This window comes from Coccinella septempunctata, chromosome 3 (assembly GCF_907165205.1).
Source record: "Coccinella septempunctata chromosome 3, icCocSept1.1, whole genome shotgun sequence".
NCBI lineage: Eukaryota > Metazoa > Arthropoda > Insecta > Coleoptera > Coccinellidae > Coccinella > Coccinella septempunctata.
The window spans coordinates 10,110,476-10,128,487 of record NC_058191.1 but is presented as its reverse complement, the minus strand read 5'-3'; the positions used below and the strand labels follow the sequence as shown (position 1 = coordinate 10,128,487).

The 18,012-nt window shown below is 37.2% G+C and overlaps 2 protein-coding genes across 4 annotated transcripts in view; one reads left to right on the top strand and one right to left on the bottom strand.

The window, feature by feature from the left end:
• Window positions 1-6,104, top strand: part of LOC123309302 — a 32,967-nt gene extending 26,863 nt beyond the window's left edge. The window contains exons 10-14 of one of the 3 annotated variants that reach the window (XM_044892352.1): window positions 39-346; window positions 1,353-1,519; window positions 1,580-1,764; window positions 5,667-5,707; window positions 5,771-6,103. In XM_044892352.1, coding sequence (XP_044748287.1) covers window positions 39-346; window positions 1,353-1,519; window positions 1,580-1,764; window positions 5,667-5,707; window positions 5,771-6,082 — 1,013 coding nt within the window. In that variant the 3' untranslated portion in view covers window positions 6,083-6,103. Of the gene's footprint in view, window positions 1-38; window positions 347-1,352; window positions 1,520-1,579; window positions 1,765-5,666 lie in introns of all 3 variants that reach the window. The other 2 variants (XM_044892349.1, XM_044892350.1) reach the window with 2 other exon arrangements.
• Window positions 6,105-9,370: 3,266 nt separating this feature from the next.
• LOC123310105 (interferon-inducible double-stranded RNA-dependent protein kinase activator A homolog A-like) lies at window positions 9,371-11,647 on the bottom strand. Its single transcript, XM_044893486.1, has 4 exons — window positions 11,070-11,647; window positions 10,800-11,039; window positions 10,555-10,723; window positions 9,371-9,804 (listed from the first exon to the last, which is right to left on the bottom strand). The coding sequence occupies exons 1-4, from the start codon at window positions 11,333-11,335 to the stop codon at window positions 9,586-9,588; spliced, it is 894 nt and encodes a 297-aa protein (XP_044749421.1). The 5' UTR covers window positions 11,336-11,647; the 3' UTR covers window positions 9,371-9,585.
• Between the last annotated feature and the right edge of the window lie 6,365 nt (window positions 11,648-18,012).

Here is an 18,012-nt window from a genome sequence, read left to right as displayed (position 1 = left end):
ACGTCCCCAAAATTAAGCAAATTATTAATTTCTAATAGGTCTGTGCTGGTGGTTTTCGTTTTTAGATTCTCTGAAGAATAGGCGAGAGACACCCCTACAGAGGCTGAAAAAATCACTCAAGATGACCGTCATACTTTCCGCTTGGGACTTCGATTCCACCACCTTGGCTCAACAGTTGACACTCATCGATAAGGAGCTCATGGTTAGGGTGACTGGAATTGAGTTAGGAACTATAATTTGGCAGCAGTCTTCGAAGAATACCCCTAATATATCAGCAATTATTGCGTTTGCGCACAGGATCAGCTGCTTAGTGACCACTGAAATTCTCCGAGAAGAATCAGAAAAGGTATATACAGGGTGTCCCAAAACTAGTGAATCAAATGTCACACCACGATATAGTAGACCAAATACTATTGAATGACACCAATATTAGTTTAGCGAGAATGTACCGTTGTCAAAATAATCAGAATTTTATGAAAATTCCTTTAAGTTGCCAATTTTCGAACAATTTTTTTCAATCACATGGCCAGTTTGTGAAAAAAGATAGCGATTTTAAATCATATTAATCCTAGAATATTGTTTTATCACACCTAATTGAAATTATTTCAAGTAGTTAATCGAAAACCTAAGTAAATGTAAATTAGAACAATTTGTTTTTTCTACATAATTTTTATTACTCAGAATAAACCCCTCTATAGGAGTGATAATATGGGCGAAAAACGCTGACCTTAATCACTAATTGGCCCTCTGACAAAATAGACCGACAATGGGCAATTTCACGTTAGGTTTTTTTGGAAACGGTACATTTTCGCTCAACTAATGTTGGTGTCATTCGATAGTATTTGATCTACTCTATCGTGGTGTGACGTTTGATTCACTAGTTTTGGGACACCCTCTGTAGTTTATAGGTAATCGGATGTCCGCTTTCACAAAGTTTTATCGGGAAATCAAGCACCATTTTTTTCAATCGAATGTTCATTCTTGATCAAAACTCCAATGTGGCATGAATATACATGGTGTTCAGTTACTATGTGACACAACATCCAGAGAAGTTTCTATAAGACAAATAGAACAAAAAAAGTGGGGAATCTTGTTTCGATTACACAATCCTGAATGATATAATCGAAATTATGTTTTTCTCGAAGATTAATTAACTGTTTGATAGGCGTACACAAGAATTCCAATGGCAGCGTAGGAATTATGGGGGTAGCTGATCTCTTGTATTTGTATAAACAATATACAACCTTGAAAAAGTCTGCCAGACGCCGTTTTTTCGTTCACTCCCCTCAAACCATTGTCCCAAGCGTCGTCAAGACTGTTACTCTACAAAAAATCAAACATCTTGATTCTAGATCAGAGCACGTCTGATAGCAAGATTCATCAACGTAGCCGAGAAGTGTCATCGCATGTCAAACTATCAATCTTGTAAAACAGTGTTGTGTGGATTACAGAGTTTGGCTGTTTTCAGACTGAGAGTTACTTGGGCCTACGTCAGGAAAAAACACGCATCATCTTATGAGTCAGTTTGATAGGTATAGAACTGAGCATTCGCTTAATCATTTCATACGTTGATTTGTAGAGTATTCGAGTACCTTTGTAGATTATACAGGGATATCAGACTTTCTGCATATCAAAAATCTTTCCATGAAGCGGCTCAAGAACCACCTTACTTACCACAAATTGCAGACATCCTGGGAAAGTTACTTGATCGTATTCCAGAATATAAGTTACAACCAATGGGAACCAAAGGCATCACCAGTAATAGTAAGTGTGTTAATTATTCGCTGTTTCTAGTAGATGCCATGTTTTTTCACACAAAATGGGAAACTGCACGTTCATGCTCGCACTGTCTCAATAGGAGATATACCTACTGACAGATGTCCTATTTATTTATTACTAGCTGACCCGGTAAACGTCGTTCTGTCATAGTGAGAGAATATTTAGTAAATATGGGAGAAAAAATTTAAGTTAGAATATTATTGAAAAAATTTACATATACTATGTTATGTATATACAGGGTGGGCAAAATTCATTGTCTACTGAGGGGATCTCGAGAACTTTAAGAGCTCAATTTTTGTTTATAACTCAAAATCTAGAAATGATAGGCCGGTTCTGGTTCCAGATTTGTATTACTCAGGAAAAAAGAACTAGAATGTGGCACCCGATTTCTTCTAGATGCTATAGTTCTCGAAAGCACCTCTAGGGACAAAGAATTTTGCCCACCAAGTACATGAGTTTTTGAGTTATTCATTAAGCAAAATTGAAAAGTGAAATCAGGATGATAGTGTTTTTCAATAGTTATCCAAATAAGCTATCTGAAAAACTCTCGCGAACATATGGAAAAATGTTCATGTATTCATTTCAAATCAAAAATTAAATTAAATTTCGAATCAAAAAGAATTCTATACTCGTCACTGACCAGGGTGAGGTGAGTTAAGGACCAGGGCAGTACAGTCCCAAACTCGAGGCTCACCAAGATTGCCTACTTTTCTCTGCCGACGAGACGGCTAGTACTAATTTATTAGAGCTAGACCATTTTAATGTATACGTGAGGGTGCCAGCAGACAAAATGTCGATTTGTTTGTTCAGATTAAGGCTGCTCGCGCCTCTCAGACCGATATAGATTTCAGAGTAATCTGTGCAGACCGATACGAAGCTACCGCTACGCGACCACGATTTCTGGTCGTTGAGACTGTTGAGAGGAGCGCACTTTATTTTGAATAGGAGTTCGCACACTGGAGATACCGCTACGCTACCTGTCACCTACGAAACTCGGGAGACTGAATGCTGGATCTACAAGCAATGCGCGACCGCTAATTCTAGTCGCTGAGAGATCGCGCACCTTAATTCAAATAGGAGCTCGCCAAAGATTAACCTCTTTGAGCTCGCACACCGGGAATACCGCGATGCTACCTGTAAGATACTGATCTCGGGGGACTCAACATGTCAGTAGCCAGGGGACTTCTACGCGACTGAACAATGAACTAGCTCTTCAATTGGATCAAATATTGCAAAATTGCTTCTTTATACAAGAGTCCGGTGACTAATAACTCAGTGACAAAATTGTAATCGTTGGGAGAGATAGATCTTGTGGCAACTGTTCTCGAACCTTTTGATAATGGTATGGGTGCAATTTTTTTTCTTCAGTCTCGCAAACTTTGCTTTGCGAAATTCCTGATTCGGTACAAATTTGACGAGTACTAATACACGGTTCCTCCTCCACCCGTTAATAATTTGATAAGAAAATTCATTTTGACTAATTGGCATATGTGATATTACAGAAACTCAGTTATATAACAGGCCGACGATTCGATTTATGTAAAATCATCCTCAGGGATCTACAATAAATGATACATTTATTTATTTATTTATTTATTTATTTATTTATTTATTTAAGAAAAAAGGTTGTAATGAAGGGGTAGTTTTGAAAAAAATACCCCCTCATTTAGAATAATGTTTTTAGTTTCATTTCAGTAATTTTATTTTTTTGAATTGATTTTGATAGAAATATTTCCAGTTTCCAATTCAGGATTCCGACATCGTTCGGAATTGTAAACATTCCGCACCGTTTTTATTCCGTTTTCAGTTCTGAAAAACGATGTCGCACCGCATAAAACATCCTGAATTGGAAGATAACCGTGTTTTTTGTTCGCTAGCACAGATAAGTCGAAATTTAGACGTCTTCATCGATGCAAATTTTACCGAATTTCGACAGTCGGGGCACATCTGATTTCCGCATCCCCCCTGTGGGTATAAAATCAGATGTTCCCCCGCAGTTCACGTCACTTACGATTAATTCATTTGCTATTCGCTGTTGACTTGCTATTGACTTACACTTCACTTACGATTTATTACCTCGCTTACGAATATAGTGCTGTCCGCCGTCGTAACTTATCTTTCTGCCGTTGAGCTTTATTAGAAGATTTCTTTTGAGTTTCTTTTTTTCTACCATTCAGAATATAATTTTGTTTTCTTTATTCTCCACTGTATTGGGTGATTTTTCTTCTGGAAATTTACGAGTCCAAGTGGCCAACCAAAACCATAGGTAAGACGACACTCCGCTTTTTTTTTTATATCATTGGAACTTCAGCCTTCCTTCATCCCTTACTACCCAAGTTTAACTTCCACTCCTACTGCTGAAGCACCCCGCTGGCGTGAATACTCAGGGGGTGCAGAGCGCACTTTGGAGTGGCGAAAAACTTTCTTCATCCCTTACTCCCTAGTTTAAGTTTCACTCCTACTGCCAAGCACCCCGCTGGCGTGGATACTCAGGGGGTGCAGAACGCACTTTGGAGTGGCGAAGAACTTCCTTCAACCCTTACTCCCCGGTTTGAGTTCCACTCCTACTGCTGAAGCACCCCGCTGACGTGGATACTCAGGGGGTGCAGAACGCACTCTTGAGTGGCCAACCCTCTTTCCCCCCTCGTTTGTCCGACGCTCACCGCTGCTGTTATCGCTGGCGTGGATACTCAGGGGGTGAAGAACGCACCTAGGGGTGTGCTGTAGGGAATCTGTGCAGTCTTGTTTCATCCCCTCACCTGGATGAGATCCGATACCTGTCTGTTAAGTGTGCGTCTTAGGTTCTGGCTGGCGAACACTTCCGTAAACCCCGTTTAATGTTTGAGATCGGATCCTGTTTCATTCCGTCCGTTTTGCCCTGTAAAATCACTGATCTCGAGTCTTTCACTGTACGAATTTTATAATAGTGCCATTTGTTTTTCCTTGTACGATTCGACAAATATGATTTGTGTACGTTGATTTCGACTTACACTGGTTGTCGCTAACACCCCTGACACCGAGGAACCTTGTCTTCGGCTCGTAGCTACCAGGGTGGATTTGCTATTTTCCCTTGAAGAATAGCTGGCTCTCGAATACCCCGAGAAAAAGCCGTTACAAGGTACAAACAGATAGTGAATCCACAACAGTACCAACTGAATTAAAAATTAAACAAAAATATATTCATACATATCATACTTAAATTCTTAATCTCCTAGTTGGAAAAGAAAAACATCTCTCAAACAGAAAAGTGACACAATACATATGGATACAATGGGATAAATTTCTTGACTTAACAAAAATACAAAAAAAATGTACGAGAAAAAAACATAAGGAGTGAAGGAGTTGCCACTTCAGCCTCTTCTTAAAAACATTTAAGGATGTGTTGAACAAATCAACACAGGACATCATAGTGTTGTAGCAGGTGACCACTCTACAAAGAGGAGAATTCTGAGTGACGTTAATTCTCCTAAAAGGTATGCTGAAAACATATCTCAATCTTGTTAATCTCTCTGGTACTCTGAGGGATTACCAGATATTGCCTATATTGAATTGTTCTGGTCCCTAATTATTCACCTTGCGCTGGTCGGTGACGCTTATAGAATTCTTTTTTATTCGAAAATACTTACGAATGACAACATTTGCAGACACCTTATTAATGTAGGCCAAAAATCGTGATCGTCTAGTATCTATAAATCTATCTATTTAGTTCCATCATCAATCATCAGTTCATACGTTTATTATTTTGTTGGAAAATAATTTAACTGTGGTGAATGAATCTCGGTGAAAGGTACCTACTCAAATTGAGTATAACCATAAATTCTATACATTTATTCAGAATGTCTAACATCAGATTAGTGTATGAATCAAACATTTTTGATTATTTGCAGCAGATCTGAGCGTATTCGAACCACTGTATCCTCTGGAACCGGTAAGCGAAAACAATAATTCTACGTTTATGAACTTCTTCATGTCCATGAAAAATATGATTCAGTTAAAGCCGAATGACGATGGTGATGGAGGAATCTCCAGAAGTTTGAGAATACCTTTCACATTCAAGACACTTCACAGCTACTTCAAGCCTCTAGCATTCTATGAAGACAATAAAATCAGACGCCTGCAAGAGACAACCAAGTTTCTTTACAATTGTCAACTTGCAGTCTCTAGTTACTCGTTCAATAGAAATGAGCTGGCCAAGAATTACCTACTGAAAGCAAGATATAAGGAAGATAAGGAAAATTTTTATATTTCTCTGAATATTGAACCTCCAATATTTTATGATAAGTTTCCAAATAAAAATTACTAAAAATTGAGAAGTAAGTTTGACATCTCTCCAATTTAAATCAGAAAACAAGTCATCGGTTTTTAAGAAAAATTTCTGGAGTGGACCTCGGAGGAGAATTTTTTTTACTAATGTAATGCCAGTGCCTAAAGTACGAAACCCCGAATCTTTCAGCGATCTGAGGCACAAAAATGTATTGACAATTGCGTTTAAAATTCTTGGGATAGGAATGAGACTAAGCTTCCCGAATATCTTTTGGCAAGATTAAATTTCAATGCAGTAAATATGTTAATCTACTGTGATGAGGCAGATTTTTGCTCCGCTACAAAAGGAAATTTCTTCACCGATACTTTCATAATAGGACCTGACAATCGGAGCATTTCGGAAGAAAACCGTTGAAGTATCATTGTTTTCCACCGACCAGTCCCATATTTGTAGCGGAAACCGTATATGTCTTTTGTTTTCAGAATTCATATATTTTAGAATTCTTTCCGTTCAACCGTACTTTTTCTGACTCGAAAAAGGTCTTTCAACTTGTTCCGTTTTTCCTTCTCTTCAATTGTTTCTGTCTCTTTCCAAGCCCATTGATGGACCGAACAATTTTATCCATTGGGGGAATGAGTTGCCCATAGTATAGTGGGGACAGTTTTCCGCGGGGGGGTACCTACTTCTTCGAGTTCCGGCGCTGAAGGTTAAGATCAGTATGAATTGAGATCGAGGGGTGAGTGAGTGGCGACCGCGAGAAACAGTTTTCCGAACTTACGAGATTATAAACTCCAAGGCAAGTAATTGGTCACATTTATTTCTGCTTTATTGCGCCCTTGTAGAGTGATATTCTCTCTAGACTTTTTGCTTGGCTGAAAATCCGAATTAACCGTAACTTAATCTAGGCATTCTCTGCTGTATAGATTGCTTTCCGTCACCGTAGGGTGATATTTGGGTTCCAGGTGGACGTTGAGACCCCTTACCGATACTCGATACTTGGATATTTTATCATTTAATCCCGATTTCCAACAGTTTGAATTGACAGTCAGCCATCTTGAAGTCACCGAGAGAGAGAGACTGAGAGACCGAAAGAAACCGACAGCGATAGAGGGCGTACTCCAGCTGAACTGGTGACTTGTCTTAATTCCGTTTATTTTCCGATACCTTTTATATTTTTCCGAACTTCGTTCATTTGTGACTTGACTTAAGAAACCGTTCATATATTTCTCCAAACTTCATTCAATTGTGGGTTGGCTTAATTCAGTTTATTTTTCCGAAACCGTTCATATTCCTCCGAACTTCATTCAATTTTGTGACTTCAGAATTTTATTTATTTTGCCGACCGTATTTTCCTGAAGTGTGACCGTACTGAGTTCACTTGGGGTTATTATTGCCAGCCGTCCTGCGCCGACCAGACCCAGCCGTTGACGTCCACGATTTTATTGTACCTACCTGTATATTTTTTTTGTGTACAGTTTATTTTAATAGAAATAAATAGTTGAACATTTATTTTTGTTGCCAATCATTTTGCCAGTGCGAGAGTCGATTTATTAAATCAGTTTCATCTAAGAGTTTAGTTAGAAGAGGTAAGTACTTTTTCGGACGCCTAAAGACCGTTGAAAAGCAGACACTCAGAAGACGCTACCGCCTTAGTCTTCATCGATACCCTTCTCCACTGATACTCAAGTCTACCCGGGCTCTCTAATTCTTTGGAGATTCTGTGAGAGACGTTGGGTTTGACTGATTGCCCCACTGGCGCCCGAGCAACCGTAAGGAGCGACCAAAGTACGAAAAGTCTATCACACTACGACGCAGAGATTTTCTAGTGACCTGGTTCCATATACCATCAGTAATTATTCATTTAATAGTCCCATGGATAGGTCAATGAGAGCTGCTAATGAATGGGGATTAGATAGTTGATAGTTGAATCTAACAAAAGGACGTATTGGTCAAATTCTAAATTCATTGAACCTACAACTTTATATGTGAGGCTTGATATAGTAGTATTGCGTCGCAAAGCTCTAATCTTGGTATGCTGACAGTTTTTATTGGTGCCACCTTTGATTTAGCACAATGTAATGTGACACGCATATTACGATCTTTGTCCAAACTACGTAAATAGACGCACGCGCCGTAGGCCCCCTCTGATGAATCGCAAAACTCGTGTAGTTCGACCCTTTATACAGTTTGGTACTATAGCATGCCGCTTTTGTAATATAGCGTGACGCTGAAAGGTGAGTCAAGTAGATTTTATGGATTCTGAAATAGGATCGTCTCAAGACGTTTTGGTTGACCACAATTCTTGCATTCGAATTTTGGCTAAGATTATGCAAGGACTTAGTCCTAGGTCCTAGCGGATCAAATATTTTTGAGACAATGGTCAAGATGGATATTTTTGTGAAAACTTTATGTACAATATCATTATTGATCATGGAAGAAGCTAGAGTATATTTCCGAGCTGCAACTTCGCCAAAGATGGAGAAAAACCCAAACCGCACTTCAGGAAAACGCTTTTTGGTTCTACTAAAAGATGACCATACTCTGCCAACCCAGAGGCAGTTAGAACGAATTACCCATCTGCATCCAGGTCCCGACGGAGTTAGCAGAGTGGCCACTATAAAGACTTCTTCTGGGGTCTGCCCTCTGCGTTTGAAAGAGGGTCCTTTAAAGTGGGGAGAATGTTCCCGCCGCTCCAGAGATCTTTCGCTCCCCTAGCAACAACTATAGTATTCCCCACCCCAATACGACGTGATGTTGGCAAAAAGGGCAGAATCCAACGTCAAGACAAAAAGTACCACTCAGAGAGTCGACACTTAATATTCACCCACGCACACCACTACAAGCGTGTCGATATATTCACATATGTTTATCCTCAATATCTATAGAATTTCTTGTTTTTTTCTGTTAAATAAATAACTAAAATCAGTGCTCAACGAATCAATAATACAGTCCAACTATACCATCAAATTCAATTATTCCATAGACTATTCTAAGAATATTTTCTTTGATAATTTCAGAAAAATCGCTTCATTTCAAAGATGAGGGATTTAAAACATTTCATCATCAAGAAGTACATGGAGAGTTGGTTAATCTAGATTTAATTCTCAAAAACACTTCCTTCAGCTTGAATTCAAGCATTGATATTCTCATCATTGACTACCGAACTCCTGCAAACACAACAGGATCAAGCGAATCCCAGATTTCCTTCTTGGGCTTCCCTATTACAAGTGACGGCGCACTTAAATATAAACTAATGATCCAAATGGAACGATCTTGTGTTTGTCTTCTGAAATTCTTAACTTTAATCTACTGAATGAACCAAACAACTAACAAAAACAACTTTATTCTACTGGAAATGAACAGTACAAAAACAAACATGAACCCATGGTAAACACTATTATTAAGAATAAATTCAAATATATAACTTTATCAATATGAAAATAGATAATCTGGGAAGAAAAACAGTATTTAATATTGTTCTGCTCAGGGTAAAATTATATGATAAATGATTCCCTATATGTAGGCAGACAATAAAGTCTTCATTATGTGAATGAACAACCAACACTTAGAGCATGAAGAGCTTTGTTCATAGCACAAACAGTTGCATTATGTTCATTATCTCCTACACCCACAGCAGTAATTGGTTTGTCATCTATCTGTACTACTACAATGTATGGAACCTCCTGGAGTTTTTTCGAAGTGTAGCTCAAATTCAAACTCTTTAATTTTTCCCTAGCCTCTTCGAGCCCATACTCCTTACTCTGAAAACATAATTTGTGTTATGGAAACATTATACTTCATGTATCCAGATTTGAAATGGGCAAGGAGTTTTTGACAAAAAACATTTGAAAAAATACATCAGAAAGATTCAGCAAGCCATGAATATTAGGTATTTTCAAATTGATGTATGTACTCATTATCCTTAATAATTTTTTTTATTAATGTTGTGTTAATGTGAACTCATGCATTCATAAATTCAAAAGTAATATTAATGCCCTCTTTAGTATCACTGCTATGAGGGTTTTAACTTATTGAAATTGTATGAAGATCCTGCTTATTTTTTGACAAATGAAATTTTAGCAAAAAGTTAGCCCAGTACTTTGACAGTTTTGTCTCATATTGTTTCACTATAATAAAAAAAGTTTCCAACAAAAAAAACAAAAGCTAACTGTTTAGCTAACTTTAACCCGAAATCTTTATAGTAAGGAAAACCTGGAGGAATTTAATGAAAATTTCAACAACACAAGTTAGGTCACATGTATCACAATTTTTTGCATGTTTCAATAAAGCGAACACTAAAGTGATGGGCTAAGTTTCGAATTTCTATTTCCCAGAAATTTTCATATATCGCACTAATTGAATTCCTGTTATATTATGGCCAATACTTTATTAAAATCCAAAAAACAGAATTATATGATTAATATATTTCTGTTTTCAGTTAAATTTCATTATATCAGTTGAAATGGAACTGCCTCTTATTATTATGCTAAAAAAAAAGATTGCTTTCAAACCATGATGCTTTCTGATGGAGCAACATCCTTCTTCATTTCACGGACTGGAGTTATTCGTGAAATTGATAGTTCATTAAACTTAGCCAATGCTATCCTATCCAGTTCATCCTTTGAATTGTTCTGAGATGTGTCTGACGAAATATGACGAGTGTCTCCTGAAGACTTCAAACTGAAAAAAAAAATTATATGGAAATTCCCCATTTATAAAATTTTTGACTGAAATGTTTAATTAAAATACTACTTACTAATTCAACATTTCACAGGCTGCCCTTTGCTTAGCTTGTTTCTTATTCATTGCATATCCAAATGTTTTTGTTGTTCCAAGAATGCATGTCACTTTGAAATGGTTACTGCCAATTTCAATTGAATCTTCATATCTAACACCCAAAAAACATTTTGTTCTTGTGACATATTCATTCAACTGTCCCACATAATTTATACCATCACAATAATTTTTTGGAGATTCCTTCGGAAAAATCTCAGGACTTGTTGATATACTATGAGCTGTAGCAACTTTTTCCACTGGTCCTTCATCATCCTCCACAGTGGATTCTTTAGTCTGTAATTTCTGAAGCTGCTGAAGAGCGTTAGCAGCAGCTTTCTGTTTCGCATCCTTTTTGTTTCTTGCATATGCCACGACAGTGACTGAAGATACAGTTACAGTACAACTGAATTGAGGGTTCAATAGATTTCCCACACTTTCAAAAGTATATTCTGGAAACGCTTCTCTCCTTGATACCATTAACTCTTGTAAAACACTTATTGGAGTTTTGAAAGCCATTATTTTCAGCTCGGTCTGATACTTCAGCACTATATTCAATATAATATACAGATAATTATTATTTTAAAATCAGTTCGAATTCCGCGCAAATAATTGATTGTAACTAAGGTATTGCACAATTCGACCATAAAAGATTACATGGATTATCAAAATATTTCATATGAGTCATATTTATTACTCATTATAATCATGATTATAATAAACAAGTACAAATCAAAGAGATATAGCTCCTTGAGTACATAGACTGTCTCTGTTGAGTACAAATAACCAAAGATATGTGCAATATCTTTGCAAATAACCACAACCAAAGATGTAATAATGTAAGTGTAATATCTTTGACCACAACTCACAAGGCAGAAATGTACAAATCAAAGATTATCTATTAGGGCTGTGTCGATCACGATCGATCGAATCGTTTGGATTCGATCGTAACCCGTGCGGGAGTGATCGAGTCACCGATCTCGAAATGACCCAATCATTTCGATCACTCGGTCATATTCGAGTTCGACCCGCCTGCGCCTTCTGGACACGAGCATTACTACAGAATTCGACTGACTGAAGTGACTATTTAGTATTTTCTCAATAGATTGTTTATTTGACAAAAGATGGCAACTTTCAGTTTCCCCCTATAGATGGATTGGTTGTTTTGGCATTGGTTATAGGGTGCATCGCGTATCGCTGGTTGTCTATTCAAGAATAGGTATTGTAGCCTGATCGAGTCGAGATCGAAAGATCGAATGAGAGCCGAGAGCCGACGCGATGGAAAAGATCGAAATGATCGAATGATTGAATTGTATCTTAAAGAACCCATAAGGATCGATTGTGAATTATGGAGTTGGAAGCGGGAAGCGATAGATTAATTGAACAAGTACATATAAAAGTTGGGAAATTTCTCATTAAGCGGAATTGAAGAGAAACTTTTCGGAAGAAATGAAATTCTACTAATTTAATGATAACAAAAACTTCTTGATTTAGGACGACGCAATTTTTGGCCACATTCAGGCTAAAAAGGTTGAACCATTCAATTATGATCTTCTATCACAAAAATACATCTTTAATTAGAAAAATTCATTTCCTGAGTCGATCTTTAAACTCGAAACTCAATAAAATTTTAACAGGCTCGAAAGTCGGTGAATGAGTCAATGCGATATAACAAAATCGGGTTTTATGATCGAAATGATCAAATTAGGTGTATGATAATTGATAACATATCAATTGTGAATACATTTCATATATAAAAAACCCGTTAAAATCATTTCTGACCACAATCTAGAACACACTCTTTTCATTTCTGAGCCCGATCAGATTTGAACAGGCTTGATACACGATAAATGAGTTAATGTAGCATATTCGGGTTCTGTGATCGAAGTGATCGAAATGATCGAATCTTTTGACCCGATCCCTGAGCCGGTGGGTCGCGATCGACCCGGGTTACGAAAATACCCTGATCGACACAGCCCTATTATCTATCTTTGGTACAAATGTTTATGTTATGATCTTAGGTTAGGTCATAGAGCGGTGTGAAGTTGGCTGACAATTTCTAGCTGACAGAATCCCGAAGATAACCGAAGCGGCGACGGCCGCCAGTGGCGTACCCCTACTATTATTTTCGCCGAAAAATCGCTTCTGCATTACGAAATGAGATTAGTAGTGGAAATAATATAAATATTTGATGTTTGGCATATATAAATTTGATAATTCGAACAATTCGTTGGAAAAATGAATTTGTTCGATTTAATTTTTCGATCAATTGAACTGAAATCGTCTAGGCGCGAAGTTTAATCTATATAACTTCTATGTTTTTATCAGTTTCAAGATGAGATTTTCACTCAGATGATGGTCAACTATTCAGGATTCATAATCCGTAAAAAACTTTACTTGCACCCCTTGCAAACTACCCCTTTTCGACGCTTTTCCGTATAAAACACCGAATTTGCGCTAGGAAGCGGCGCAGTCAGCTGACCATAACTTCTATGTTTTTATCAGTTTCAAGATGAGATTTTCATTCAGATGATGGTCAACTATTCAGGATTCATAATCCGTAAAAAACTTTACTTGCACCCCTTGCAAACTACCCTTTTTCGACCCTTTTCCGTATAAAACACCGAATTTGCGCTAGGAAGCGGCGCAGTCAGCTGACCATAACTTCTATGTTTTTATCAGTTTCAAGATGAGATTTTCACTCAGATGATGGTCAACTATTCAGGATTCATAATCCGTAAAAAACTTTACTTGCACCCCTTGCAAACTACCCTTTTTCGACCCTTTTCCGTATAAAACACCGAATTCGCGATATAAAGCGGCGCAGTCAGCTGACCATAACTTCTATGTTTTTATCAGTTTCAAGATGAGATTTTCACTCAGATGATGGTCAACTATTCAGGATTCATAATCCGTAAAAAACTTTACTTGCACCCCTTGGAGACTACCCTTTTTCGACCCTTTTCCGTATAAAACACCGAATTCGCGATATAAAGCGGCGCAGTCAGCTGACCATAACTTCTATGTTTTTATCAGATTCAAGATGAGATTTTCACTCAGATGATGGTCAACTATTCAGGATTCATAATCCGTAAAAAACTTTACTTGCACCCCTTGAAAACTACCCTTTTTCGACGCTTTTCCGTATAAAACACCGAATTTGCGCTAGGAAGCGGCGCAGTCAGCTGACCATAACTTCTATGTTTTTATCAGTTTCAAGATGAGATTTTCACTCAGATGATGGTCAACTATTCAGGATTCATAATCCTCAAAAAACTTTACTTGCACCCCTTGCAAACTACCCTTTTTCGACGCTTTTCCGTATAAAACACCGAATTTGCGCTAGGAAGCGGCGCAGTCAGCTGACCATAACTTCTATGTTTTTATCAGTTTCAAGATGAGATTTTCATTCAGATGATGGTCAACTATTCAGGATTCATAATCCGTAAAAAACTTTACTTGCACCCCTTGGAGACTACCCTTTTTCGACCCTTTTCCGTATAAAACACCGAATTCGCGATATAAAGCGGCGCAGTCAGCTGACCATAGCTTCTATGTTTTTATCAGTTTCAAGATGAGATTTTCACTCAGATGATGGTCAACTATTCAGGATTCATAATCCGTAAAAAACTCTACTTGCACCCCTTGCAAACTACCCTTTTTCGACCCTTTCCCAGCGAGCACAAACATCCCAGGGATGTTTTGGGATGTTTCGAAAATGTTGGCATGAGGATGTTTCTTTGAAACGTAATATGCACTTCCCAAAGAGGTCTCCAAAGGCTATTGGAAATCTTTATTTGTTCTGATCTGTGCCATCTGTGGCATTTCTTCGTCTACCTACTGAGAGGTACTGTCGAGTTGAAAATAATGTAAACGTGTGGATATCTCCTCTTGCCGTCGCATAGTTTGCCTTGGGAGGTTTATTCCAAATAAACAATATACAATTGACCTATTTCATTTTGCCGCCATTTCCACTTTCTTCGTAGTTTGGACTGTGGACTGTTCGGAGTTGAAAGTTGATTGGTGATTTGTATAATATTAACTACTTCTGTGTTGGTTTTGATTGTGAATTTAGGATCGATCTCTTCATAGTAACCAAATACAATTAATAAGTAAGTATTACATGAATTAAATGTATAGTATAATGTCCAGAAACATACATATAACCTCAAAAGAATCCACGCTGCGTGGTTAATATTATTTGTGTATTTGGGACTAGGTATAAGAGATCATTGTATTTTGGTTGGAATAATCGAATGGTATATGGAATGTTATTATAATTATTCAAGAAATAACTTTATAAAGTTTAAAGCCATATCATCGAGGATTTCAACATATTTCGATAATCTATCTCTGCCGTTGATATATTTTGCAAGATTGTAAGATTACTCTTCCGACGATGATAATAATCATTCATCACTTGTGAATCACAAAATAATTCAAATTGTCCCAGAAAAGTTCTTGTTTTTGAGAACTCCTTTAAATTGTTCCATCTTTAAATACCAGTTCAAATAATTAAATAAATAAAATCGTTTCGCAAATCAACCTGTTCAGGAGCTATAAACAACTCAAATCTTCCAGATCCTTTCATGCAGCTATTTTCTCTGTTATTTTAATTGGAAAAAATCATCTCAACCTTCATATATTTTGTGAATTAATTGTTTGAGTTGTTTTTATTTTGTAGATGTGATCCATGAAAAATTCCAAATCACTAGGAAAGTATTCGAACTTTATGCCAAAGATTGGTTTAGGCATATTAGCCAGAGGAGGAGGGACGATGAAATGAAGGGAAAATAAATTTTTCATAAATTTTTTTTTCATTTTCCCTTTCGGTACATCTAATATTATAATCAGTTTGTTTTCCATTATTTCTGTTTTTTTTATGTTAAATGTGATATTTCTATTTGGTTATTTATGTTTGTTTCATTGAATGTGATATATTTTTTTGTTTATTCTCCTTTTCTGTAGTATAATATTTATCAATTGTTTTTTGTTGTTCAATTTTTTATGTGAAATGTAATTTCTTTTCCTTTTGTACCTGTTGGAGTATCATTAAAATATTTTTATTCTTATAGTATTCTGTATTTCATTTAAAAACTTTGTAGTTCATTTAAAATAGAATGTGGTATCCTCAAACATTCAAATCAAAGAAAAAAAGGCCTCACAAAAGAATTTCATATGAAGTCTTACAAACAGCGATTTCGTGTGCGCAAAGCGCTTTAGAAATGTTCTATTGTGTACAAGAAAAGGCTATCAAAAAAACTTCTGAGTAGTTCTTTTTGTGACATCCCAGGGACATCCATATAATAGCCGCCTGCGGCGGACATTGGCTGTTCTATAAAAGTTCTATTCATGTATAAACAGAACATCGCAGTGGATGTTCAATGTCTCGAAATCTCTTACTTTTAACATCTCCGAGATGTTTTTGTGCTCGCTGGGTTTCCGTATAAAACACCGAATTTGCGCTAGGAAGCGGCGCAGTCAGCTGACCATAACTTCTATGTTTTTATCAGTTTCAAGATGAGATTTTCACTCAGATGATGGTCAACTATTCAGGATTCATAATCCGTAAAAAACTTTACTTGCACCCCTTGCAAACTACCCTTTTTCGACCCTTTTCCGTATAAAACACCGAATTTGCGCTAGGAAGCGGCGCAGTCAGCTGACCATAACTTCTATGTTTTTATCAGTTTCAAGATGAGATTTTCACTCAGATGATGGTCAACTATTCAGGATTCATAATCCGTAAAAAACTCTACTTGCACCCCTTGCAAACTACCCTTTTTCGACCCTTTTCCGTATAAAACACCGAATTTGCGCTAGGAAGCGGCGCAGTCAGCTGACCATAACTTCTATGTTTTTATCAGTTTCAAGATAAGATTTTCACTCAGATGATGGTCAACTATTCAGGATTCATAATCCGTAAAAAACTTTACTTGCACCCCTTGCAAACTACCCTTTTTCGACCCTTTTCCGTATAAAACACATCCCAGTATATCCTGAAAGTCTAGACGCAGCTTAATGTCTGGTCATAAAAGAGCTTCAATAATTTCTGTAGTTTTAATCACAGAACTGGAATAAATAAATATACCCTAGAAAATCATTCGAAAAGAAGAAATATGTTTCCAATTTGTACGAATGAATTGAGGACATACAGCAGTACAAAATTCAAATTATCTTCGGTCAGTGATCTTCGGTCAAGTAAAGTTTTTTACGGATTATGAATCCTGAATAGTTGACCATCATCTGAATGAAAATCTCATCTTGAAACTGATAAAAAGATAGAAGTTATGGTCAGCTGACTGCGCCGCTTCCTAGCGCAAATTCGGTGTTTTATACGGAAAAGGGTCGAAAAAGGGTAATTTGCAAGGGGCGCAAGTAAAGTTTTTTACGGATTATGAATCCTGAATAGTTGACCATCATCTGAGTGAAAATCTCATCTTGAAACTGATAAAAACATAGAAGTTATGGTCAGCTGACTGCGCCGCTTCCTAGCGCAAATTCGGTGTTTTATACGGAAAAGGGTCGAAAAAGGGTAGTTTGCAAGGGATGCAAGTAAAGTTTTTTACGGATTATGAATCCTGAATAGTTGACCATCATCTGAGTGAAAATCTCATCTTGAAACTGATAAAAACATAGAAGTTATGGTCAGCTGACTGCGCCGCTTCCTAGCGCAAATTTGGTGTTTTATACGGAAAAGCGTCGAAAAAGGGTAGTTTGCAAGGAGTGCAAGTAAAGTTTTTTACGGATTATGAATCCTGAATAGTTGACCATCATCTGAATGAAAATCTCATCTTGAAACTGATAAAAACATAGAAGTTATGGTCAGCTGACTGCGCCGCTTTATATCGCGAATTCGGTGTTTTATACGGAAAAGGGTCGAAAAAGGGTAGTTTGCAAGGGGTGCAAGTAAAGTTTTTTACGGATTATGAATCCTGAATAGTTGACCATCATCTGAGTGAAAATCTCATCTTGAAACTGATAAAAACATAGAAGTTATGGTCAGCTGACTGCGCCGCTTCCTAGCGCAAATTCGGTGTTTTATACGGAAAAGGGTCGAAAAAGGGTAGTTTGCAAGGGGCGCAAGTAAAGTTTTTTACGGATTATGAATCCTGAATAGTTGACCATCATCTGAGTGAAAATCTCATCTTGAAACTGATAAAAACATAGAAGTTATGGTCAGCTGACTGCGCCGC

Bases quoted from the DNA above. Each gene is read 5' to 3' on its own strand.
- LOC123310105 (XM_044893486.1), bottom strand. From the start codon at position 11,335: ATGGCTTTCAAAACTCCAATAAGTGTTTTACAAGAGTTAATGGTATCA. The intron at 10,724-10,799 runs GTAAGTAGTATT...TTTTTTTTTCAG, and splicing joins GCCTGTGAAATGTTGAATTA to TTTGAAGTCTTCAGGAGACA. The intron at 9,805-10,554 runs GTTTGAAAGCAA...TTATGTTTTCAG, and splicing joins CTCCATCAGAAAGCATCATG to AGTAAGGAGTATGGGCTCGA.